This window comes from Salvelinus alpinus, chromosome 14 (genome assembly GCF_045679555.1).
Source record: "Salvelinus alpinus chromosome 14, SLU_Salpinus.1, whole genome shotgun sequence".
NCBI lineage: Eukaryota > Metazoa > Chordata > Actinopteri > Salmoniformes > Salmonidae > Salvelinus > Salvelinus alpinus.
The window spans coordinates 37,761,294-37,787,817 of record NC_092099.1 but is presented as its reverse complement, the minus strand read 5'-3'; the positions used below and the strand labels follow the sequence as shown (position 1 = coordinate 37,787,817).

Below are 26,524 nucleotides of genomic sequence, written 5' to 3'. Positions count from 1 at the left end.
CAAAATGTGGAAAACTGAGTGCCGTCTGAATACTTTCCGAATGCACTGTACCCTGTTTGCATCTCAGATAGGCTATACATGTAGATGAAAATCAGAATGCAGAAACATGAACGAAAAACAGTCCAATTATATATTTGCTAAAATAAATATTTATATAGTTCTATGATGACTCAAAGAATAATTTTCACATTAAAGCCTACTTAATGGACCAGTTTCACAGACCCAGACTGTGATTTAATATTCTCAGATGAAGATTATTAACCATAGTCCAGGAAAGTATAGGACAAAGTTTTATGAGGTCAAATTATCATCATAGTATTCATTCAATCCAATGAATAATATGATGATAACTTGACTGCATAGAAATTTGCATACCACCCCAACAGATCCACCGATGATGCAATCTCTATTGCACTCCACACTGCCCTTTCCCACCTGGAAAAAAGGAACACCTATGTGTGAATGCTATTCATTGACTACAGCTCAGCGTTCAACACCATAGCGCCCTCAAAGCTCATCAATAAGCTAAGGACCCTGGAACTTAACACGTCCCTCTGCAACTGGATCCTGGACTTCCTGACGGACCGCCCCCAGGTGGTAAGGGTAGGTAACACACATCCGCCACGCTGATCCTCAACACAGGGGCCTCTCAGGGGTGCGTGCTCAGTCACGGCCAGGCACGACTCCAACACCATTATTAAGTTTGCTTATGACACAACAGTGGTAGGCCTGATCAACGACAAGACAGCCTATAGGGAGGAGGTCAGAGACCTGGCCGTGTGGTGCCAGGACAACAACCTCTCCCTCAACATGATCAAGACAAAGGAGATGATGGTGGACTACAGGAAATAGAGGACCAAGCACTCCCCCATTCTCATCGACGGGGCTGCAGTGGAGCAGGTTGAGAGCTTCAAGTTCCTTGGTGTCCACATCCCCCAACAAACTAACATGGTACAAGCACACCAAGACAGTCGTGAAGAGGGCACGACAAAACCTATTCCCCCTCAGGAGACTGAAAAGATTTGGCATGGGTCCTCAGATCCTCTAAAGGTTCTACAGCTGCACCATCTTTAGCATCCTGATGGGTTGCATCACTGTCTGGTATGGCAACTGCTCAGCCTCCGACCGCAAGGCACTACAGAGATTAGTGTGAAAGACCCAGTACATCACTGGGGCCAAGCTTCCTGTCATCCAGGAACTCTATACCAGGTGGTGTCAGAGGAAGGCCCTAAAAATTGTCAAAGACTCCAGCCACCCTAGTCATAGACTGTTCTCTCTGCTATCGCACGGCAAGCGGTACCCGAGCGCCAAGTCTAGGTCCAAGAGGCTTCTAAACAGCTTCTACCCCCAAGCCATAAGACTCCTGAACACCTAATCAAATGGCTACCCAGACTATTTGCATTTCCCCCCCCCCACCTCCCGCTCTTTTACACCGCTGCTGCTCTCTGTTGTTATCATCTATGCATAGTCACTTTAATAACTCTACCTACATGAACATATTACCTCAACTAACCGGTGCCCCTGCACATTGACTCTGTACTGGTACCCCCTGTATATAGTCTCGCTATTGTTATTTTACTGCTGCTCTTTAATTACTTGTTACTTTAATTTCTTATTCTTATCCATATTATTTTAACTGCATTGTTGGTTAGGGGCTCGTAAGTAAGCATTTCACTGTAAGGTACCTGTTGTATTCGCCGCATGTGACTAATAACATTTCATTTGATTTGAGTCCTGGGATAGATAGACTTACAGTATGTGTCCATGAAGCTAGCCCTTTAACTCCCTATTTATCTTAACACAGCATGACATGACATCTTCATGTAACAGTGTATAAGGGTCAATATACAACTGTGATTGATTGTTTTATCCACACAACATCCACACAACTTCAATGATGGGGACTGTGAAGCAGCACAGACACATGCATACAAACACACGATAACATACACACATACACATTAATTGTGTGTTGTAGATATGTGGTAGTAGAGTTGGGGCCTGAGGGCACACACTTAATGTGTTGTTAAATTTGTTGTGAATTTATTGTAGTGTTTTTTAAATGGTATAACTGCCTTCATTTTGCTGGACCCCAGGAAGAGTAGCTGCTGCCTTGGCAGCGGCTAATGGGGATCCATAATAAATACATACAAATACAAATAACTTTCAATTATGTGTTTTGCATCATATGATGCGTAATAGAACCATTTAGTTCTACTGACAGTGCTGTATTGAAAACTTGACTGCAGACATGAACACATTTTTAGGATGTATTAACAGTGGACTAATGGATAAAATACTAAAATATAGTTTTTGGGGTGTAGAGGGGCAATCTACAGTTGCTACATCCATTATTGGACTTGTAAATTCATTAAATGTACACAATGAGTCTTGATGAATAGAACTTCATGAGCTTAGTTCAACTGTCGTAACCCATCCGAACCCCAAATATAAGCTTGTTTTACTCCAATATTTGTAAACAAAGCAAATGTAAACAAACAGTATATAGCCTCAAAACATGGCTAACACTATAATTTTCATATCGTGGATGGTCAGTCCTTGCATCCATAGCTCTGTCTATGAATTTAAAATTGGTTACATTTCTCCCGCTCCTATTGCTTTTTACTGAAACAGGGGCGGGGGGGGGAGTACGCTTTGTTATTATTTCAACTAATGATTGCCACTTTAACACAGCACGGCATTACATCTAATTGTAACAATGTACAAGGGTTAATGTCATATACAACTGTGATTGTTTCATCCTTCATCCACACAACGTCAATGTCCTTACAGCCCGCTGGGGGCTTTGAGCCAAATATCAGCTGCCCTCTGTCTGAAAACAAACAGACCAATACCAAGGTTTACAGTAGAGAGAGATGAGTGTGTAGATAATACTGGCATTATTGTCAAGGTCTTTATCAGGTGAACATGTCTGGCTGAAGAAGACAGTGAAGAGCCACATCGCACAAAGGAAGCTGAAAAGTGATGGTGACCATCATCTGACCGTGCAGACGGAGAGAGGAGAAGGGGCTGTCGCTCTCTTTCATGCTCTTCATGTGTCTATGCAGTGGCCCAGCTCGACCCCACCATGCCGCAGAAACCAGTGTAATACAGTCAATTTGAGCCAGAAGCAGTGCCATTAGTTGAGGTGTAAGCATGGCCGCGGGAAGACGTTTTGTTTGGGGGTGCTGTCGACTGGGGGGCTCATACCATACAAGAGTAATAAAGGCCTAGTTCAATAATTTTGTGGAAATTGTATTTTTTTCAATACAAATAAATAATAATGATTCATATTTATTTTATTGTGATTTATCTGGGGGTGTTGTAGCACCCTCAACACCCCTACATCCCGTGGCTATGGGTGTAAGTGATGTTAGTGCTGTTATTTCTGGTTATTTCAGTTATTGTTATTTCTGGAGCCATTGTTGAGAAAAACAACTTTCCGTAGGTACTGTATGAAAGAGCTCTATTTTCATGTGACCTGCCATATCAGGCATTGGCACTTGGATTGAAACCGGTGCTATGCTTAGATTACATGAAAATAGAGCTCTTTGGCCATGCACACCAGTGATCGGTTTGGTGTCGAAAAACGGAAGCATATGCAGAAAAGTACTTCATGCCTACGGGAAAATATGGTCGTGGATCTTTGATGTTTTGGGGCTATTTTACTTGCACTGGTCCTGTGGCCCTTGTTAAGGACAACAGCATCATGAACTTTACCAAGTGCCAGGACATTTTAGCCAAAAACCTGGTTTCCTCTGTCTGGAGGCTGACACTTGGTCCAAAGTGTGTCTTCCAGCAAGACAATAATACCTAGCACTTATCAAAATCCACAAAGAAATGGTTAATTAACCACAAAATCAACATTTTGCAATGGTCATCTCAGTCTCCTGACTTGAACCCCATTGTGGTTTGCATTGAAGAGGGCAGTCCATAATAGCAGATGAAGGATATCAAGGATCTGGGAAGATTCTACATGGAGGAATGGTCTAAGATCCCTCCCAATCTCATAAAACATTTGAGAAAAGGCTGTGTCCTTATCCTTGCAAGGGGAGGGTGCTAGAGCTTTGACCTCTTATCTTTTTTTAGATTTGTTTTATTATTTCATAAACAAAATCTCTTTCTCTGAACATTTGTATTAGCATAAAATACTATAATTTCCCAATTTTGTTGAGCATACAATATAGCTCAGTATTTGCATTATATATTTTATACAGTCTTTTTTGCTCATTTTTATCAAGAGTGCCAATAATTATGGACAGGCTATAATAATAGTCAAGGGTATAGAGGATAATTGGTAGCTGAAGAAATCAATGAAGTTCCACAGAGCACAAAGGAAGTAGAGAATTCCCTGCAGGATCCCTGTGATGACCCTCATCTGACTGTGCAGTGGATTGGTAGAGGCATGGGCTAGTGGGAATTTTTACACCATATTTCTTATACCAAATCAAATCAAATTGGGACATAGCCCATATCACTATGAGATGAACAACACATGAAGTCTGTATTCATAAACCAACTCAGAATAGGATTGCTTATCTAGGGTCTGGTCCCCCCTGACCATGTAATCTAAAAGGCAGAACTGATCCTAGATCAGCACTCCTACTCTCAGATGCTTTACAAATATGGGCTCTGAGCTTGAGTGTGATCATGCAAACATAACTTCCCCCAATGATCACATTTAAAGAGTCAACAGACAGGCAATTGTACAGAATGTTATTTTATTTATTAAATATGCATGTCTGACTAAAACGCCAGAGGTAATAGACCATTCATATTAGAAGGAAGACAACAAAGATATAAAAGGGTACTCTATCTACAAATATAGTACATCTCTATGCAAACCATAAATGAGAGCTGACACTTAGCATGTTTATTGAACTGAATTAATCCAAGATTCACACACACACACACAGTCTTGTACAACAAACTATGTGGGGACACACAATTCAGTCCCATTCAAAATCCTATTCTCCCTAACCCTAACCCGTAACCTAATCTTAACCCTAACCTGTAAATCAAACCTTAAACCTAACCCGTAGCTCCTAATCCTAACCCTAAACCTAATTGTAACCCTAACACTAATTCTAACCTTAACCCTAAACCCCCTTGAAATAGCATTTGACCTTGTGGGGACCAACAAAATGTCCCCAGTTAGTCAAATGTGGGTCCCCACAAGTATACTTAAACACATCCACACACGCGTCCACTCACACACACGCACACACATCCTTTTGTGTTCCAAACGTCAGATGTTTGTCCCTACAGAACAGGGTGGGAGGCCCTCTGACAATGTAACATGTTGAACATGTCTTCATACATTTTTAACTGTTGAAATACATTCAATAAATTACAAAAACTGTTGTACTGTTCCGATCGACAGACGGCAGCTTGACCATCATTCAATATGTCATAGGAAACCACTTTGGTGCATCTATTCTTCATCTGACAAATACAGTACATTGATTTTCCATCTGACATGCCGTTAAATATCTTTGCACAATGTAACAATACTTGACAAAACAAGTTTTTGCAGCATTCTCTTTTCAACCTGCTTTTTCAGTACACACACACACACACACACACACACACACACACACACACACACACACACACACACACACACACACACACACACACACACACACACACACACACACACACACACACACACACTTTGCAGAACAGACAGACATGCATCCACACATTATGAATACATGGTATACACCGTAACTTTAATAATTTATGGATTGCTTTTATTATTGCTTTTGACATACGATCAAATCATATGATCAAATGTGCACTGATCAAATCAGTGTGAAGTGTTTTTGGTGCACTTAATCATGGATGTGGTTGGCTGTAGACCAGGCAGCGGTAGCCTGCGTGCCAGTGTGTTTATGCTACCATACCAACTCCTTATCACTCATTGCCATGTTTGGCTTGACAAGGACAGCAATGGAGTATGCAAGAGCACAAACAGATCTGGGACCAGGCTAAAGCCTAATTTACACCTTCCACTTCTGAGCTGTCCGCTAGGTCCACTCAAACAAAATTATGCAAAATCGAATGTCCACTCCTGTCCGTTCGGACAAATCTCTGCGTCCGCAGGACACTTTGCCAAGTAGGAGATGCGGACCTTGTGTGAACTTTGAAGGGAAGTAGAAGGTGTGTAAATTAGGCTTATGGCAGTGGTGGAGTTGGCTGGCTAGGCAGGGCCAGAGGTGGAGTTGGCTGGCTAGGCAGGGCCAGAGGTGGAGTTGGCTGGCTAGGCAGGGCCAGAGGTGGAGTTGGCTGGCTAGGCAGGGCCAGAGGTGGGGTTGGCTGGCTAGGCAGGACAAGCGGCAGAGTAGCTGGGCGTCAGAAGTAGTCTCGACGTCGTGAGTCGTCGTTAATGAATGAAGGGTTCCATTGGGCGGGATAGATACAGGAGTGACGGGAGCCTGGCAGGCCAGAGAACGGGTAGAGGCCGTTACGCTCTAGGTCAGAGTTACGTAACGCAGGCTGCAACACAGGGATGGGGTGGTCAGTATCAACGGGGGGGGGTGAGAGAGAGAAAGAGACCGGTGTATGCTAATCCTTACCTGCTATGGTGGACCAAAAATAACAAACGTAGTGGCCCTTCTGTCTAATTGGTTTGTCTATTGTCTTCTAGAGAAATGCTATGTTTATGTCTTGTTAACATTGTGTTGTGTTTCTTTATATACCGCTAGATGTCTGTGCTTATAGAGAATAGATGTTTATACATAGAGTACATAGACATATACTGTAAGTACAGAGTAGTAGTTTGTATATGTACAGAGTAGTAGTTTGTATATGTACAAAGTAGTAGTTTGTATATGTACAGAGTAGTAGTTTCTATACGTACAGAGTAGTAGTTTCTATATGTACAGAGTAGTAGTTTATATACGTACAGTGTAGTAGTTTCTATATGTACAGAGTAGTAGATTCTATATGTACAGAATAGTAGATTCTATATGTACAGAGTAGTAGTTTCTATATGTACAGAGTATAGTTTCTATATGTACAGAGTAGAAGAATCTATATGTACAGAGTAGTAGATTCTATATGTACAGAGTAGTAGTGTCTATACATACAGAGTAGTAGATGTCTGTCATTTGTAGCAGGTTCTTGGTGCTACCATTCTCCTGCATCTCGATGGCTTCTCTCCCCCACTCCATAGAAACACGGTTACTCTTTGGGAACTCTGCGTACGGCGACATTTGAAAATCGCCACTTTTGAAAATTATCTTGTTGATGTCATTCTTGTCTTTCCTGGAAAGAGATACACAAAATATTTTAAGTTCACTCAATTATTTTATAAACACTTATAACAGTTATTACAAATTGTGTGGTCAATTAAGTTTTTCTAATATGGCACAACATGGACTGAGAATAAGGAATTAGGGGTTGTCCTCTTACTACTGTGTTATTACATGGTTATAACTACAGCAATAGTGTCATGGAATCTTACTTGCAGCAAGTGACAATGAGAGCGATGATGAGAACAAGGAGTAGGGCACCCCCTACTGGCGATACCACCACAGCTATCAGCTTGTAGACTAGAAGAAAGACAAAATGTTATGATTAAACTGGAGGTCTAGTTGTGATTGTGAGTGCAGAAAGAATAACCATGACAACAACTAAGGAGTTAAGTGATTAAAATGTTGTCTTGATTCTCCATTATATATTTTTCTCACACTTTTTAAATTATAATTTAAGTCATTAAAGTCTCCTACTTACAATTTTCACAGTTGAATCCTCCAAATCCAAATGTGCACCTGAAAGATATAAACAACCAAACATAAGACCAAAAAATCATTAATAACATGTATTAATGGAATGGTCCAGTGGATTAGATGATTAGAGTTGTCATTGCTTACCTGACACAGGTTCCATTGATCCGTTTCAGACCATCACCGCATTCTGTAAGATGTCATTTCACAATCATTTCAAAGCAACAACATTTTTGTTTCATAACACATTTTCTTTTCAAAAAGCTGCCTGCTAAAATGAAATAAAAATAAATAAAGTGAATTTGACATAAGATATGTTTGACCGATGCTGGGTTATATTCACGAGGCACCAAAAGGAAGAAACGCACTGAAACCCCGCAGGGACTACGTGTTTTTTGTTTTGCATTGCGAAACGTTTTGCTATGGTATGCTTTAACGTCTGCTTGCTCCACCCTTCCAGGCCTCACCTAGGCAAAATGGAGGACTACCCTTCACCTTATCCTCATTTCAGCCCTCACCTAGACAAGATGGAGGACTACCCTCCACCTTATCCTCGTTTCAGCCCTCACCTAGGCAAGATGGAAGACTACCCTCCACCTTATCCTCGTTTCAGCCCTCACCTAGGCAAGATGGAGGACTACCCTCCACCTTATCCTCGTTTCAGCCCTCACCTAGACAAGATGGAGGACTACCCTCCACCTTATCCTCGGTTCAGCCCTCACCTAGACAAGATGGAGGACTACCCTCCACCTTATCCTCGGTTCAGCCCTCACCTAGACAAGATGGAGGACTACCCTCCACCTTATCCTCGTTTCAGCCCTCACCTAGACAAGATGGAGGACTACCCTTCACCTTATCCTCATTTCAGCCCTCACCTAGACAAGATGGAGGACTACCCTCCACCTTATCCTCGGTTCAGCCCTCACCTAGACAAGATGGAGGACTACCCTTCACCTTATCCTCATTTCAGCCCTCACCTAGACAAGATGGAGGACTACCCTCCACCTTATCCTCATTTCAGCCCTCACCTAGACAAGATGGAGGACTACCCTTCACCTTATCCTCATTTCAGCCCTCACCTAGACAAGATGGAGGACTACCCTTCACCTTATCCTCATTTCAGCCCTCACCTAGACAAGATGGAGGACTACCCTTCACCTTATCCTCATTTCAGCCCTCACCTAGACAAGATGGAGGACTACCCTCCACCTTATCCTCATTTCAGCCCTCACCTAGGCAAGATATAGGACTACCCTCCACCTTATCCTCGTTTCAGGCCTCACCTAGGCAAGATGGAGGACTACCCTCCAACTTATCCCCATTTTAGGCCTCAGCTATGCAAGATGGAGGACTACCCTCCACCTTATTCTCGTTTCAGGCCTCACCTAGGCAGGACTGGTCCTCAGGGTTGAGCTTGAAGTACCCTGGGTGACACTGGCAGATGGCTGTCCCATTGGAGTCGGCACAGAAGGAACGCTCTAGGTGACACTGGGTGTTCTGAGCCAGACACAGACTCTCAACTGAGGGGCAGAGATAGGAGAGGGGTAGATTAGGATGGTTGTAGCAGGGTCAGGTATGAAATGTAAAACATGCTAATGTCATACAATGACTTACATAATTTTTTGGGCTAGAAAATGCTTAAGTTAGCAGATGGTGGCAGTGACGGTGTACACAAACCCAATGCATGGATTGAATTCTGCCTTTGTCCCCACAGGCTGCTTACAAGGTAACAAAACAAATATGTAATTTTGAAATTAGGATGAACTAATCCTTTAAGACTGGGATTAGGGGAAAGAGGTGAGGATGGGTCATGAAGCTGGGGGTGAAAGAGGGGAAGACGGAGTATGGAGGAAGTTGAGAGAGGAAGAGAGTGCTGTTACCGTGATAGGAGAGCTGGTGAGTGACCACCACTCTGCTGTGACCAGCGGTGCTGTTATAGTCATTCAGGGTAAGAGTTAGGGTTAGAGTAAAGAGGAGAGGATTGGTCTCGAAGACGAGGGAGGAGGACTGAGGATGATGAATGGAGGAAGATGAGAGGGGCGGCAGGTAGCCTAGTGGTTAAGAGTGCTGGGTAATTAACCGAAAGGTCGCTGGTTCAAATCCCCGAGTCGACTAGATAAAAAAATATACCGATGTGCCCTTGAGCAAGGCACTTAACCCCAATTGCTTCTGTAAGTCGCTCTGGATAAAAGCGTCTGCTAAATGACAAAAAAATAAATGAGGGCACATGATTGAGGGATGTAGAGAGTGTACCTTGATAGGAGAGCTGGTGAGTGACCACCACTCTGCAGTGTCCAGCAGTGCTGTTACAGTTGTTCAGAGACATCTGTATGCTGTCGTAGATCTCAGAGCTGGTCACGTCAGCAGAGAGGGAGAACATGTTGACAGCAGAGATATGAACTCCGTCTTCCCCTCTGGAACACACACACACATCACAGCTAACTTGATTTAAAGTCCATTTAAATCCTGAAAAGCATCAGAGTTGTAAAGTTGTTGTTCTATTTAACATCCATTACAATAAAGTCCTTTTAAATGTATGAAGAGTGTATTGGTATTGCTTGATTTTTTATTACACTTTACATGCAATGTTGTCATGCATGTTGTGCAAAGACAATCTTATGGGGGAAGAAGAAACTCACTTTTTACTCAAAGTAGAGCGCCGGTAACCACGCAGAATTGATAATGAGGCATTGAGCTGTAAAAAAAAAGAGTGAAAAAAGAGTGGGGGCTAAATATTATTAGTCGGGCATGATCACATTTCATTATTTATAATACATTAATTATATCTTCCTTACATTCCTAATACATCTATCACATTGATTGAACAGGTTTGCTGCATCACTACAACAAATACACAATACACAATGTCAGTGATAGTCATTCCTCTCTCCACACTAGGGTTGCAAAACTCCCAGTAATCTAGCAAACATACCAACATTCTTGAGAGATTCCAAATTTACTGGTTACAGGGAATATTCAGGGATGTATACAGGGAATATTCAGGGATGTATACAGGGAATATTCAGGGATGTATACAGGGAATATTCAGGGATGTATACAGGGAATATTAAGGGATGTATACAGGGAATATTCTGGGATGTATACAGGGAATATTCAGGGATGTATACAGGGAATATTCAGGGATGTATACAGGGAATATTCAGGGATGTATACAGGGAATATTCAGGGATGTATACAGGGAATATTCTGGGATGTATACATGGAATATTCAGGGATGTATACAGGGAATATTCAGGGATGTATACAGGGAATGTTCCGGGATGCATACAGGGAATATTCTGGGATGTATACAGGGAATATTCTGGGATGTACACAGGGAATATTCAGGGATGTATACAGGGAATATTCAGGGATGTATACAGGGAATATTCTGGGATGTATGCAGGGAATATTCAGGGATGTATACAGGGAATATTCCCTCCTTCTGCAACTCTACTTCCCAGCCTGTCCCTGTCCTTACCAGCTGGTTGATCTCTCTCTGGATCTCATGCAGTGTGGCACTCCTGGAGAGCAGTGGGTCATAGTAAGAGTTGTTGACACTGAACGTCCCTAAGAAAGTTTTTGCTGTAGAGGTAAATAGACACTGTGGTTAACTAAGGTTCAAGACTGTCTCTAAAGTTTACAGTAATTTCTTTCAACTCATGAAATATAGCTAACCCTTTATTGAGAATGAATACATCAATAAGATTGGTAGTGTCTTATCTTATCATTACCTAATAACATAACCCAGGGTCCCCCAACTGGCAACCCCTGCATCGAATTTGGCCCGCGGGTGGTTTAATTAGCCCCCCCCCAAGATTTCAGAGCAAAAAAAAATATTATTTATAATTTTCATTGTTGGACAGGAAATCAACTCCAAGTGATTTTAATGTAAGAAATCTGTTCCAAAGTATTCCGACGCATAATAGAGAGAAACGTGATCGTATACAAATGTAAGCAAGGTTGGAAATCATGTTTTAGTAAAATATTATATCTGTTTGGGTCAATTTGCAGTCTACAAATTATTTGTAATTATGTTCCGCCCCCCAATCATCTTGTTACGAAAAAAAATCTAGAATCTAGTTGATGATCGCTGACATAACCTATAACATAACCTGATCAACCACATGAGCCACGGCCTGTTCACCTCGCTATTATCCAGAAGGCCAGGTCAGTACAGGTGCATCAAAGCTGGGACCGACAGACACAAAAACAGCTTCTATCTCAAAGCCATCAGACTGTTAAATAGAATCACTAGCCGGTTTCCACCCGGTTACGCAACTCTGCACCTTAGAGGCTGCTACCCCATATACATAGGCTTGAAATCACTGGCCACTTTAACAATGGAACACTAGTCACTATAATAATGTCTAAATAATGTTTACATACTGCTTTATTCATCTCATATGTATATACTGTATTCTACTGTACTTTAGTCAATGCCACTACGACATTGCTCAATCTAATATTTATATATTTCTTATTTCCATTCATTTACATGTGTGTGTATTGTTGTGTATTGTTAGATACTACTGCACTGTTGGAGCTAGGAACACACACATTGCACTACACCCACAATAACATCTGCTAAATATGTGTATGTGACCAATAAAATTGGATTTGATTTGATCTAATATAACCAAAACAAGCCCCTACGTATTGTTTATATTGTCATGTGATATGAGACTTGTAAATAAAGCATGTATGTTTAGTTGTATAATTAGTAGTAAAAATGTCTTACAACATCACCTCAAAAATAAAGACCTAAATAGTGTTTATATTTTTATCGTCATATGAGACTGTCAACAAAGGCTGTATGTACTGTTTGTTAAGTCGTACCTCGCGTGCAGTCTCGTCCGTTCTCAATGTCAAGGCCCAGGGGACACTCGCAGCTGAAGGAGCCCCTGGTGTTAACACACGCAGAGTCACTGGGACACGGGCCTGAGGGGCCGGGGCCACTCTCACACTCATCCACATCTGGACACAGCAGAGACAGAGGACAGAGAGGGCAGTGTGAACATAGAGGACAAGATGACTATAGTAAATACAATCAGCAATATAAAGATATTTTCACATATGGACAAACAAAGCAACACAGATACATAGACAGAGGACAGGGACAGAGTACAGCTGACAGAGGACAGATGACAGAGATCAGTTACACAAAACTGCACAAAACTTGAATCATTAAACCCTCACTAAAACTCTCTCTGATCCTGGGCCAAGAGACTTGGGGCTCTATAGCTGCTGCAATAGGCATCCATCTCCCTATAGGTTGTAAACAGGGTGTTCACACCTCTGTTACTCAGCCAGGTTGCTAGGGTCGCCTAGACTCAATCATGGACACTCTTAATGACAGTTGTGGCTGCTTTGCGTGATGTATTGTTGTCTCTACTGTCTTGCCCTTTGTGCTGTTGTCTGTGCCCAATAATGTTTGTACCATATTTTGTGCTGCTACCATGTTGTGCTGCTGCCATGTTGTGTTGCTACCATGCTGTTGTCATGTTGTGTTGCTACCATGCTGTGTTTTCATGTGTTGCTGCCATGCTATGTTGTTGTCTTAGGTCTCTCTTTGTGTAGTGTTGTGGTGTCTCTCTTGTCGTGATGTGTGTTTTGGCCTATATTTTAATTTAATTTTATATTTTTAACCCCAGCCCCCATCCCCGCAGGAGGCTTTTTGCCTTCTGGTAGGCCGTCATTGTAAATAATAATCTGTACTTAACTGACTTGCCTAGTTAAATAAATAAATATATAAATATATAAACACTACCGTTCAAAAGTTTGGGTTCACTTAGAAATGTCCTTGTTTTTGAAAGAAAAGCTAATTTAATTTAATTTTTTGTCCATGAAAATAACATCAAATTGATCAGAAATACAATATAGACATTGTTAATGTGGTAAATTACTATTGTAGCTGGAAACGGCAGATTTTTTATGGAATATCTACATAGGCGTACAGAGGCCCATTATCAGCAATCATCACTCCTGTGTTCCAATGGCACATTGTGTTAGCGAATCCAAGTTTATCATTTTAAAAGGCTAATTGATCATTAGAAAACACTTTGTCAATTATGTTAGCACAGCTGAAAACTGTTGTTCTGATTAAAGAAGCAATAAAACTGTCCTTCTTTAGACAAGTTGAGTATCTGGAGCATCAGCATTTGTGGGTTCGATTACAGGCTCAAAATAGCCAGAAACAAAGACCTTTCTTCTGAAACTCGTCAGTCTATTCTTGTTCTGAGAAATGAAGGCTATTCCATGCGAGAAATTGCCAAGAAACTGAAGATCTCGTACGCTGTGTACTACTCCCTTCACAGAACAGCGCAAACTGTCTCTAACCAGAATAGAAAGAGGAGTGGGAGGCTCCGGTGCACAACTGAGCAAGAGGACTAGTACATTAGAGTGTCTAATTTGAGAAACAGACGCCTCACAAGTCCTCAACTGGCAGCTTCATGAAATAGTACCCGCAAAACACCAATCTCAACGTCAACAGTGAAGAGGGGACTCCGGGATGCTGGCCTTCTAGGCAGAGTTGCAAAGAAAAAGCCATATCTCAGACTGGCCAATAAAAAGAAAAGATTAAGATGGGCAAAAGAACACAAACACTGGACAGGTGAACTCTGCCTAGAAGGCTGGGAATGGTAGGTTGAACTCACCCTCATTGCAGGTAGGTCCTGTCCATGCTGACAGACAGTAACAGGTGAATTCCCCCCCTCCATCGGTCTGTCCACACCCACCTCCATTCAGACAGGGGTTGGGCTCACAGGCACTACCTAAAGAAGAGAGATGGATTCAGACTGATGTACTGCATTTCATATCAATGCAGTTCATAGATTTTCTTCATTGTTCCAAACAACAGTCATTAGGCTTTGGGAATACACACATCTTAATTCCACGTTTCCAGCTAAATTCAGGGAAAAACTAACTTTAGCAGAATAAAAGCTTTTAAAGATAGACTGTTGACAAACCTGGTGTCTGAGGTGTAGATCTGATGTCCATTGGAGCTGTGGTCACTTCTACCTCAGTGGTCCCCCTGTCAGTGTGTTTCCCTGTAGTGTGCAGTTCCACTGTGCTCCTGGTGGTGGTGCTGTGGCTGTAGGAAGAGGAGGCTGTAGTAGTGGTGGTGGTGATGGCCTGGCCGCTGTGGGGCGTGGTGTTCCCCGGTGTGGCCGTGCTGGTCTCCAGGTGCAAGGTGGTTACATCGGTGGAGCTGGTGACGTCGGTGAAGCTCACCCCTGTTGAGGGCTCCTGGGTCTGGGTCTGAAGGGTAGCTGGGCGCTGGGGGGTTGAAGCCGAGGTCTGGAGACCCAGAGTGGTCTCAGTGGTAATGGTGGTAGGGATGGTGGTGGGTTGAGTCTGGGCTTCGACGGAGGTGGTGGTGCTAAGCTGAACCATCCTTGTCGTGGCCAGAGGGGGTGTCAGTGTGGTGCTGGTTGCCGTAGTAAATCTGTAGGTCTCCTCCTCAGTGACCTGTGACGTCATCGTAACGGTAACGGATGTGGTGGACATCAGGACCTCTGTGGTCACCGCCGGCGATGGCTGCTCTGTCTTGGGGACAAAGGGAGGCTGGCTTGAGATGAACCGGGACAGGAAGTCGTCCAGGGCGGTGGCACTTTCTCGTAGCGTCGGGTGAGCAGTAGTTAGAGCCAGACCTATGATGGTAGGTGTGTCCTCTGTGTGGAGTGATGTGACTCCTTCTGTCTCACCCTGGCCCCCCTGGGTGCTGAGGGCACCTGTGGAGGACTCCGTGGAAGTGCCAGACCCGGTGACCATGATGGAGGGAGTATCTCTATCTCCTCCCTGAGAGGTGTTGGTGCTGGGATGGCTGGGTCCTGAAAACAGGATGGGGGGCTGGGAAGAATCAGGGACCCCATCTTCTGTTTGGGACGTCCTGCTTCTGGAGGGCTGAGTGGAGTCTGTTGTGTCTGTGTCCCGTCTGCTGTGGTTATCAGCCACGCTGAGAGGGGGGGTGGAGTAGGGGGTTCCCTCCGAAACCAGAGAGGTGAGGTCCTGCTGTTGGGTCACATTGGGGGGTCCAGTCAGCGGGTTGGTCCCTCTGGAGGAAGAACCACCAGGCAACTCTGTTTAGAATAAGTAGAAGAAGAGGAAGAGGGAGAAGAAGATTACTTTTTGTCCATTTACAACATGAGAAATGGAAATTAGTATTTTGCATATCCCATTCTCCCCGGTAGACATATACATACTGTACATACAAATACACAAAGAGGGAATTTCAGAAGGTTGTTTACCTTGTGAAGAGTTGGTGTTGGAGTGGGGGAGAGAGTCAGACCCAGACGTAGCGTCATGCCCATGGTCAGGTCCGGTGGAGGGTATCCTGTCGGTGACATCCCCAGCCCTGGCACCGGTGCGGCCCGTCGGGAGGCCCCGGGTGGAGTCCTCAGGGTACATGGAGGTGCTGTTGGAGCTCACAGACAGTAAGGTCCTCTCTCCCGCTCGACTCATAGTGGAGGAGATGTAGGTGCGGTCGGTGTGGACAGGGATGGGGAGAGCCATGGTTCCTAGGTCAGTCCACTGGTCCTGCCTGAGAGTATCTGTTGACTGTCCTTGGCCGAGACTCACGGTGCCTTGGTTTGTGGACTGGTCCTCTCTGAGACCCACAGTACCTTGGTTTGTGGACTGGTCCTCTCTGAGACCCATGGTGCCTCGGATTGTGGACTCGTCCTCGCTGAGACCCACGGTGCCTCGGTTTGTGGACTGGTCCTCTCCAAGACCCACGGTGCCTTGGTTTGTGGACTGGTCCTCTCTGAGGCCCACAGTGCCTTGGTTTGTGGACTGGTCCTCGCTGAGACCCACGGTGCCTTGGGTTGTAGGCTGGTCCTCGCTGAGACCCACGGTGCCTCGGTTTGTGGACTGGTCCTCTCCGAGACCCACGGTGCCTTGGTTTGTGGACTGGTCCTCTCTGAGATCCACAGTACCTCGGTTTGTGGACTGGTTCTCTCTGAGACCCATGGTGCCTCGGGTTGTGGGCTGGTCCTCGCTGAGACCCACGGTGCCTCGGTTTGTGGACTGGTCCTCTCTGAGACCCACAGTACCTCGGTTTGTGGACTGGTCCTCTCTGAGGCCCTCAGTGCCTTGGTTTGTGGACTGGTCCTCGCTGAGACCCATTGTGCCTCGGATATTGGACTGGTCCTCGCTGAGACCCAAGGTGCCTCGGTTTGTGGACTGGTCCGCTCTGAGACCCACAGTACCTCGGTTTGTGGACTGGTCCTCTCTGATGCCCTCAGTGCCTTGGTTTGTGGACTGGTCCTCGCTGAGACCCATGGTGCCTAGGATATTGGACTGGTCCTCGTTGAGACCCAAGGTTCCCCGGTTTGTGTACTGGTCCTCTCTGAGACCCACAGTACCTCGGTTTGTGGACTGGTCCTCTCTGAGGCCCTCAATGCCTTGGTTTGTGGACTGATTCTCGCTGAGACCCACGGTGCCTTGGGTTGTGGATTGGTCCTCTCTGAGATTCACAGTACCTCGGTTTGTGGACTGGTCCCCTCTGAGACTGCTGTCAGCATCAGGGCTGTCCTGAGGTGGTCTGGCTTCCGTAACAGACACTGACTTAAGTTCTACTGAGCGTTTTGTTTCAGTCAAAGCCCTGAGTTGTGCTGGGAGCCCAGAGTAGGCCTCTGGTAGGTGGTCTGGTGTTACTCTGGTCTTGTCCTCCCACTGTGTGGTAGCCTCTGTAGACACTACAATGGTAGAGCTCCTCTGCTCCGTCGACAAACCAAGGGTTCCTTCTGATGTCCAACTGGTTGAGCCCGAGGAGAGACGTGTGTTTTGTTCAGTGGCTTTGAAGAATAAATATATAAATACAATTAAAAAAGGATGACAGGTATGTGTTTTCTGTATTCAAGGAAAGCTATGTGAAACATAGGCCTACATAAAAAGTTGGGAAGAAAGACACCCAAAACAAAAACTTGTCTGGACCACCAGATGGCCCCAGAGAGGTTGTATATTGCTTCAAACGCTAAAAGGGAAGATGTCAGGAGTTGCTGCCTGCGGCTGTTCTGATTTTGGGTGGAGAACAATTGGCAGCCAGGCCTGTCTACCCTAACAAAAGCCTGGGCCCTAAATATGGAGGTGACTCTGGCCTTTGGGACTTTGCCATTTCCTTCCTTAAGCTGACATAGCAGAAGCCATAGATGTTATAATACTGTCACACTGCAGACGTTGGTTGGGTTCATATTGAAGCAGAGTTTGCTCTCTGGCTCACAGTTTTTTGGGGCTTTTTTAAAACAGTCAGTTAAAGACATGCTCCGCTAGTATTTTTTAAACCTCCCGCTTTGTGATGGATGTGTCAATGTGTAGTTCATACATGCATAATCTATGAGCAGAATTACTGTTTTACCTCAATTAGCCACGAAATCCCTAGTCTGAAAGTGACCGTTTTTTGGAAGAATGCTGCCATCTTGCCTACATTTACCCCTATTTGGACAGCCCTCTAACAATTCGAGTTTCAGCCAATGAGCTTCAGCCCTTCGCCATTTAAGTGACAGCTAGCAAGACGCACACACAGTAGAGCGAGAGAGAGAGAGCAATGACGGGGTGCACATATGTGACTTATTTCAGGAAACTAGGCGTATGTTGAGCGTCACTAATTGACAGGAGAGCCATTTGAACGTAAACTATTATTTATTTATCAAAATGTGTTTTTTGGCAGAAATACCTTCTGGAACATGTGAACTTTTATGTGCCTTAATAACAAACTTGTATGCCATCTGTAAACAAATAAAATTGTTAAATTATGAGCCTAGTTGCTTTAGCCATGGAAAAAGGCAGGAACCTTCCCGCTAGCCATGATTGGCTGAGATAATGGATGGGCTGGACATGCCGGGAGATGAGTTCGGATTGGTCTGCCATGTAGCAAGCTTCTGTCTAAAACATGAGCTGGTCAGTATTTGTAGGTAATCATTTCTAACACTGCTTTTTTTTAAAGATATCAGTGTTGCTCTCCACTTTCTGGAGGACCGAGTTTTGAAATCAGTGGAAGGCCTGGTGGACTTAGAGTATGATAGCTAAGAAGATGGAGAAAATTCTGGTCTTTGATTGCAAATATGCAGTGGGAGTTGAAAAGAGAACACAGAAAGCTGTATAAAACACCTGTCTCCGGATTACATCTTCAAACTAAGGGCAACCATGGCATCCGCGACAGAGAGGGAGAAACGTCCATACATGTATACGGGTAAGACAGTCTAGCTAGCTACATTTTCAGATATTTCACATTTCTAATTTTGTCAGAAAGTAATTTTCATTTCAAGTTAAAGCATACTGTTAGGTAGCTAGCTAACATCAGCTGGATGGCTCGCTAGCTAACGTTACGTGTATAATCTGTGACAACGCTCTGATTGAACTCCAGATTGAATTAATTAATATATCTGTAGTATAAACCAGCCTTTAGTCTTGAAATCTTTGGTTGTTTAGTACATGGCCTCACATGTGAATCCTTAAAGAGATGGGTGGGGATAAGGCTTAAGAGGGTAAAAACGATGCAGAATGGGTGTTGACGAAGAAGAGCTCTCCAGTAGGTTTACAAAAATATTCAAGGGCCATTTTCTCAAAAGTGAGGTTACAAGTTTATCAACTTTCAAAGCAGAATTACTTTCCCATTGTTCCTCAACTGTAGTGTATGATATGCCATTTTCTAGCTCTGAGTCTCTACTTTTATCCAATGTAAAATACACAATTTAAAATGTTGCTATATAAGACCGAATCAAGCCGGTCGGTCACATACATACACATTTGTGACGTAGTACGCAGTTTTTGGTGACCACTTTTGCCTTGTGGGCGCTACTTTCAGAACTACAGGCTAAAAAGTATACAAATCTCATTTAAATCTAACAATTAATTGGTATGTTCATTGCTTTATTTTTTCCAATTAAGTTTCCGTTTGTAAAGATACATGACTAGGCCTCCTACTACTAAGATAGGGCAGTTCTTGGCCTACACGTGCAGATGACACATGTAGGCTATTTCATGGTATGAGAACAAAACAGACACCCCGGGTGTGGTGTGTTCCTGTCCGTATCACCACTACTACTAGGGCCTACAAACTCCACCTAGGCCTAAAGCTGGGTTTATAGATGGTCTGGGGCCTGAAATCTCCACCCCTCTACTCTGTGGCAGCCTGCCTGTTTGTCTGCCTGTCTGTCAGCCTGGCACTTCTCCACTAACTCAACACTGCTGCTGGGGAGCTTTGGAACAATAACCTACTGCCACTGCCAAGGAAGAGCGCTGCCTGTGCTAGATAACATCCTGAATGTAACACATAGCAATGACACAGTCAAACAGTCAGGCTGTCAGACAGTATGCAGATAGTGGGAAGAAGAGTACAGCAACGGTACAGTCATTCCACAGAGCGAGAGACTTAGGATGCTTCCCAAATGGCACCGTATTCCCTATATAGTGCACTACTTTTGACCAGAGACATACAGTGCCATCAGAAAGTATTCATAGCCCTGGACTTATTCCACATTTTGTTGTGTTACATACAGCATGAATTCAAAAGTCATTATATATATTTTATCACACATCTACACACAATACCCCATAATGACAAAATGAAAACATGTTTTTAGAAATAAACAATTCACACCCCTGAGTCAAAACATGTTAGAATCACTTTCGGCAGCAATAACAGCTGTGAGTCTTTCTGGGTAAGTTTCTAAGACCTTTGCACACCTGGATTGTATAATATTTGCCCATAAAATAAAGGTTAAATAAATCAAATTAATATTATTTTCCAAATTCTTCAAGCTCTGTCAAATTGGTTGTTGATCATTGCTAGACAAACATTTTCAAGTCTTGCCATAGATTTTCAAGCCGATTTAAGTCAAAACTATAACTCGGCCACTCAGGAACATTCACTGTTTTCTTGGTAAGCAACTCAAGTGTAGATTTGTCCTTGTGTTTTAGGTTATTGTCCTGCTGAAAGGTGCATTTATCTCCTAGTGTCTGGTGGAAATCTACGATTTTGCCTTTCAGTTTATTTTTTATCCTGAAAAACTCCCCAGTCCCTAATGATTACAATCATACCCATAAATAACATCATGAAGCCACCACTATGCTTGAAAATATGGAGAGTAGTACTCAGTAATGTGTTGTATTGGACTTGCCCCAAACATAACAATTTGTATTCAGGACAAAAAGTGAATTGCTTTGAAACATTTATGTTACGGTATTACTTTAGTTCGTTGTTGCAAACAGGATGCATGTTTTGGAATATTTGTATTCTGCAGAGGCTTCCTTCTTTTCACTCTGTCAATTAGTTTAGTTTTGTGGAGTAACTACAATGTTGTTGATCCATCCTCAGATTTATCCTATCACAGCCATTAAACTCTGTAACTGTTTTAAAGTCATCATTGGCCTCATTGTGAAATCCCTGAGCGGTTTCCTTCCTCTCTGGCAGCTGAGTTAGGAAGGACGCTTGTATTTTCGTAGTGACTTGTGTACTGATACGCCATCCAAAGTGTAATGAATAACATCACCATGCTCAAAGGGATATTAGATGTCTGCTTTTAAAATGTTTACCCATCAACCAATAGGTTCCCTTCTTTCCGAGGATCTGGAAAACCTACCTGGTCTTTGTGGTTGAATTTCCATTTGAAATTCACTGCTCGGCTGAGGGACCTTACAAATAATTGTAGGTGTGGGGTACAGAGATGAGGTATTAATTCAAAGATCATGTTAAATACTATTATTGTACACAGAGTGTGTTCATGCAACTTATTATGTGACTTGTTAAGCAAGTTGTTACTCCTGAAAATATTTAAGCTTGCCATAACAAAGGGGTTGTGTACTTATTGACTCAAGACATTTCAGCTTTTAATTTTTAATTAATTTGTAGACATTTCTAAAAACATAATTTCACTTTGACATTATAGGGTATTGTGTCTAGGTGTCAAAGGTCTAGGTGATGCGGGTAAGGCGGAGTCAGGCGCAGGACACAGAGATGAGTAATAACCGTTACTTTACTCAAAAACAATATTCCATGAAGGAGACTAAATAATCCAAGTCACAAAACGAGACAACTTGATAATAACAAACACGCACAAAACCAAGGGGGAAACCAGAGGGTTAAATAGGGAACAATGATTATGGAATGGAAACCAGGTGTGTATAATGAAGACAAAACAAATCGAAAATTAAACATGGATCGGTGGTGACTAGAAAACCGGTGACGTCGACCGCCGAACGCCGCCCGAACAAGGAGAGGGACCAACTTCGGCGGAAGTCATGACACTAGGCCAGTGACACAAAAATCGAACTTTTAATCCATTTCAAATTCAGGCTGTAACACAAAACAATGTGGAAATGTGGAAAAGGTCAAGGGGTGTGAATACTTTCTGAAGGCACTGTATGGGCCCTGGTCAAAAGTAGTGCAATATATAGGGAATATGGTTTCATTTGTGACGCACTCTTAGAGAATTAAGCCATTTGCCTCTAAACTAAAGCTCTCTGGATGGAGTCCACTGGCCTAACTGGCTGGCTTAGCCCTGCATTCAGTACACTGTAATCAAAAGCAGACTGGAATGGAGCACTATTGGTGCTGGCAGGACCAAGAAGTTAGCTTTTGTGTGTTTAGTTATTTATTTATTTTTTTACTTCTGTGGCTCCCAGTTCATGATGATGATGAAATGGCTTCTGTCCCAAATGGCACCCTATTCTCTTTATAGTGCATTTACACCGCATTTTCATGGAGACTTACCGCCACACCAGTGAGTTGCCAGTGTTTTATGTTAATACAAACTCTAGTGTAATTGTGTTTCCATAGCTAGGGCTGACAGTAAAGGCGTCCACATGCTTCCCAGCCGAAACAGTTCGGAAAAGTTTGTGCATATATTATGATGACATTTTGTGACATTTTTGTTCGTTTTGGACTTCGGTGAGGGTTTTTTCGGCTGTTCGTGCAGACACATATTTTCTGGAGGCAAGCCGAAGTTCAGAGGCCGAAGTCTACGTCCCTTCGTGGGTAATTGGTCAACAGTAGGGATTCTTCAATAAAGTCTTTGTTGTCATTCAATGAGATATGACTTGTTTTCATGTAAATTTTTTCATTGCGTAATACCGCACCAAACATTGCGCGATTAAAATATTTTCGGCAAAAATTCATGACAGATTTCTTGAGTTATCTTAGATTAATTCTGACTATTTTGAGGAACTGTCTACTGGCTACGACGTCTCAAAAGTGACAAACAGTATTATTGCCACTTTTTTCAAATGTTTCAAGTGAAGATCTTTTAAGGGAGTATGCAAGCACACTCTTTCGGTTCGGCTAGCCGAGTTTTGTCGAGGCGCCAGCTGAACTGATGCATGCAGAATCAACAACCTCTGCATAATCAAAACAAATGCTTTGTGAGAAGGTATTAAAGTTAACAGTTAGTCATTGTTATGTAAATGCTGGCTGAAAAGTATCAGTGGCCTGGCTTTGGCCCCAGGTGAAAGCAGGTCCCCCGGAGCCATGGCCCAGTGAGACAGAGGTGCCGGCCCCGTAGATGGAAACAGAAAAGTCTGAGCCTTTTGGGTTAAACACTGGGGTAAATCCTGTATGGAAATGCTTCATAACTTTTGGCCGGGCTCTGGTCCTATTCCCTGGTCCCATTCCCTATACAGTGCACTACTTTTGACCAGGGTTTCAGGGCAAGCCATAAAGGTCCAGACTCAGACCTCTTGACAGTGACTTATAAAGTGGATGTGATAGTTGCCCATAGCATGTTGGCTGGAGTACATCTGTGACATCACACCTTCCCTGATCTAAAGCCAACTGTCACTCACGGAGTGGCTCTTGCTCTGCTGGCTAAAACGGTTGGCTTTGAGTTCTGTAGGCCTAGTGCATGTTGTTGTGCAGATGATTGCTGGTTTGCGCCCTGTTCGCCACAGAGGAGAATGCACTATGTTACACTTCTATACGTAGAGATGACACTCTTCACCTTCTGGAAAAGCGGAAAATGTACTTCTCTCACAAACCCCAATGCAGACTGAGGCATTCTTCCAGTAAAGGCCTGAGAGACATTGTGGTTATCCCAGCTGTTGCCACCGATGTAGTGATTGAGAAGGGACAACGAGAACTGGACTTGAACCAGCAACCCTGCAGTTAATAGGCAAGCACACTGCCCCCTGTGCCATAAAGGTTCAAACGTCTTGGCAGTGGCCGTAGTACGCTTACAAGGAAGCTATAATAACTAATGAACTCTGGGCAATTATTCCCAGAAAGAGTCAACACTTTCTCCACATGTAGTCACTGGCAATACCTCATAAGAATTTATGGAGGTAGACAACATTTCTAGCAGAGTCCTGAAACATGAGTCAACAAATACATTGATTAGATTGAAAGGTAAACCTTGGAAGTTGTTCAATACAAGGTGTATAATTCTAATCTACTTTAGGCTATCAGCTGCCTATGATATTTTTGTGTATTGGCTCAAATGATCACTATGATGAATTATACTATTATCAGAAGACCTTATTATGGCTTAGATAAGGCTACATCAAATGTCCATAGGCATATAGGTGAATGACAGGGTCCAAGGCCAGTTGATTTTCTTTGAGGGGATGCCTGCACTAGATTACAAGAAAATAACCCACCAAAACCATCAAACAGGAGGGGGAAAACATGGTTAGAAGCTTGTGTCAGTGTGGAAAAACCACCAGGTTCAGGTGGGGAATTCCAAGTACAATTCTGATAGCCCACAGACAGGGCCTTATTTAACCTACTCATTTAGTGAGTTAAATGTTGGTTTCTGACTGTCAGCAAATTAAACAAACATTGTATCCATATTTTAAATGTATCCATGTTTTCTTGTTTTTTTTCTGGGGTTATCAGCCTAAATGCCGTTATTTTAAATTAGTCCAAGTGGACCCAGGGAATGTTGATCAAGAATCATATAAACTTGTAATAAACCATCCGTTATAGCTTCTACATACAATGATCAAATCATGACTGAGGTTTAAATATTGTCACTCTGCGCGACCCTTGCCACATAACGGGATGGGACAGTGTGTAGAACTCTTGTCCCATTTTCGAAGCCCAAGGGTGCACTCTTCCATATGTCTGTACCATACTGCACCTTACCTAATTTGTCTTCACTCAACGCCCGTGTCTCACTCTCATCGGAATGCCTGACTCTGTGGTGGAGTTCTGTTCCAGATGATGGTGATGGTACCTCCATCAAGTCCGTAGAAGTTGCCGGAGTAGTAAACAAGTATTTTGGTAAGGCAGTTATGGAAGTTATTTCTTCAGAGTTGGTAACCCGGGGAGAAAAGTATACCCCCGTTACCAGTGCCCTATCCATATCGTTGCTGCTGGAGGTGTAGGTCCACGCATTGAGGGGTCTCAGAACGACCAAGAGGACCACCAGAGAAAGACGGGCTAGGACTACGTGACTCAAATAACACGTTTCCATAATCAAAACGACCCGAAAACGGCGGCGGGTAGGCGTATATTCCAAACAAGTAGCAGCGAAGTGCCCACAGCCACCATCAGAAACTATATTCTTCAAAAATGTATAATTTTAAATACCTTCGGAGACCCTAAACATCAGTTGATCCGATGAATTTTAATACGTTTTCAGACCGTAAAGTGGTGCAGTGGTGCTGGAAACAGAAGCCTGTTATCACATCATAGGCTCCAAGCTCCTCCCACACACATCAGCGATAGTGGTTTCCACCCAATTCCGCCCTAGTAGGCTGAGGTTCCGCGGGATGTGGGCTATTGTTACGCTCAACAAGACTTCAGAATATCAAGAATCTCTGAATCTGATATTTTGCTGTGATTTATTCAGTGTAAGATACTATAGTAAACTTTACATGCATGTCCACAAGTGTGGAGTACAGACCTCTCAGATGAAATGTCGACTTAATATGCCTACAAATGTTACATTGTTGCAAGTGAACAAAGTTGCAAATTGTTACAGTTGCTTGCAATGGGGACATCCCCAACCACCCAGCTACATACAAGCAGATGAAGAAAGACATTCTAATGAGGTCAAACAGATTGGAAGAAAACATTCCATGGATTGCCTCACTAAGTCACAGAGACCTGTAAAAATCCAGATCAATCATATTTAGTGCTATACAGAAACCCAGCCTATAACCCCAAACAGCAAGCAATGCAGATGTAGAAGCACGGTGGCTAGGAAAAACTCCCTAGATGTCAGTAGAGTAGAATTTCAGCTTTCAGTCTGACTGCTTATAATCTGTCTATAAGGCCTAGAATGAGACACTACTTTAGCCTCATTCCAGATCTGTCAAGTGCTGTTTTGCCAACTCCTATGGTCATTGTCACAAGTTGTTAAGACAACACAACAGATCTTGGACCAGGCTACTATGGTCTGTGATGGGACCAGCCATCCAGAGGTTTGATGATCAGTTAAGTTGTAGGTGTGCCATCTTGTCTGGTTCAATAAAAGAAGACTGGTGGTAGCGGTCCCGAGAGGCAAAGTCCAGGTTTATTCCATCAGCTGCCTAGTTTCCATGCCGACTCCTGACAGGGAGAGTGTCATGACAATTTGGTCCTGAGGAAGCTCACCCGTGAATGAAAGGACATTAGAATAGAATATAGTTAGAAAGCCATCTGATTAATCCGGTTAAATACATCAGTAACACGTTAATGTAAGTCTTCTAGTAGGCTATGATGCTTTATTATTTGTTATAAGCATAAATGATGAGCGTTTGTAATGTAGGCAATTGTGCTAGGTACTCATGACACAAACAGTTTACTTAAAGCCTGCAGGTGTGATGCTTTATTACTTGTTATAAGCATGTACTACAAGCCTATAAAATGTCTT

At 43.2% G+C, this 26,524-nt stretch overlaps 1 protein-coding gene across 1 annotated transcript; it reads right to left on the bottom strand.

Moving 5' to 3' along the window:
- Positions 1-4,702: 4,702 nt before the first annotated feature.
- LOC139538888 (protein HEG-like) lies at positions 4,703-25,363 on the bottom strand. Its single transcript, XM_071341437.1, has 14 exons — positions 24,811-25,363; positions 15,983-17,530; positions 14,702-15,814; positions 14,390-14,506; positions 12,573-12,710; positions 11,215-11,318; positions 10,373-10,428; positions 9,987-10,147; positions 9,119-9,253; positions 7,881-7,923; positions 7,741-7,778; positions 7,472-7,559; positions 7,095-7,272; positions 4,703-6,501 (listed from the first exon to the last, which is right to left on the bottom strand). Exons 1-14 carry the CDS (start codon positions 25,139-25,141, stop codon positions 6,358-6,360), a joined length of 4,194 nt encoding a protein of 1,397 aa, XP_071197538.1. The 5' UTR covers positions 25,142-25,363; the 3' UTR covers positions 4,703-6,357.
- Between the last annotated feature and the right edge of the window lie 1,161 nt (positions 25,364-26,524).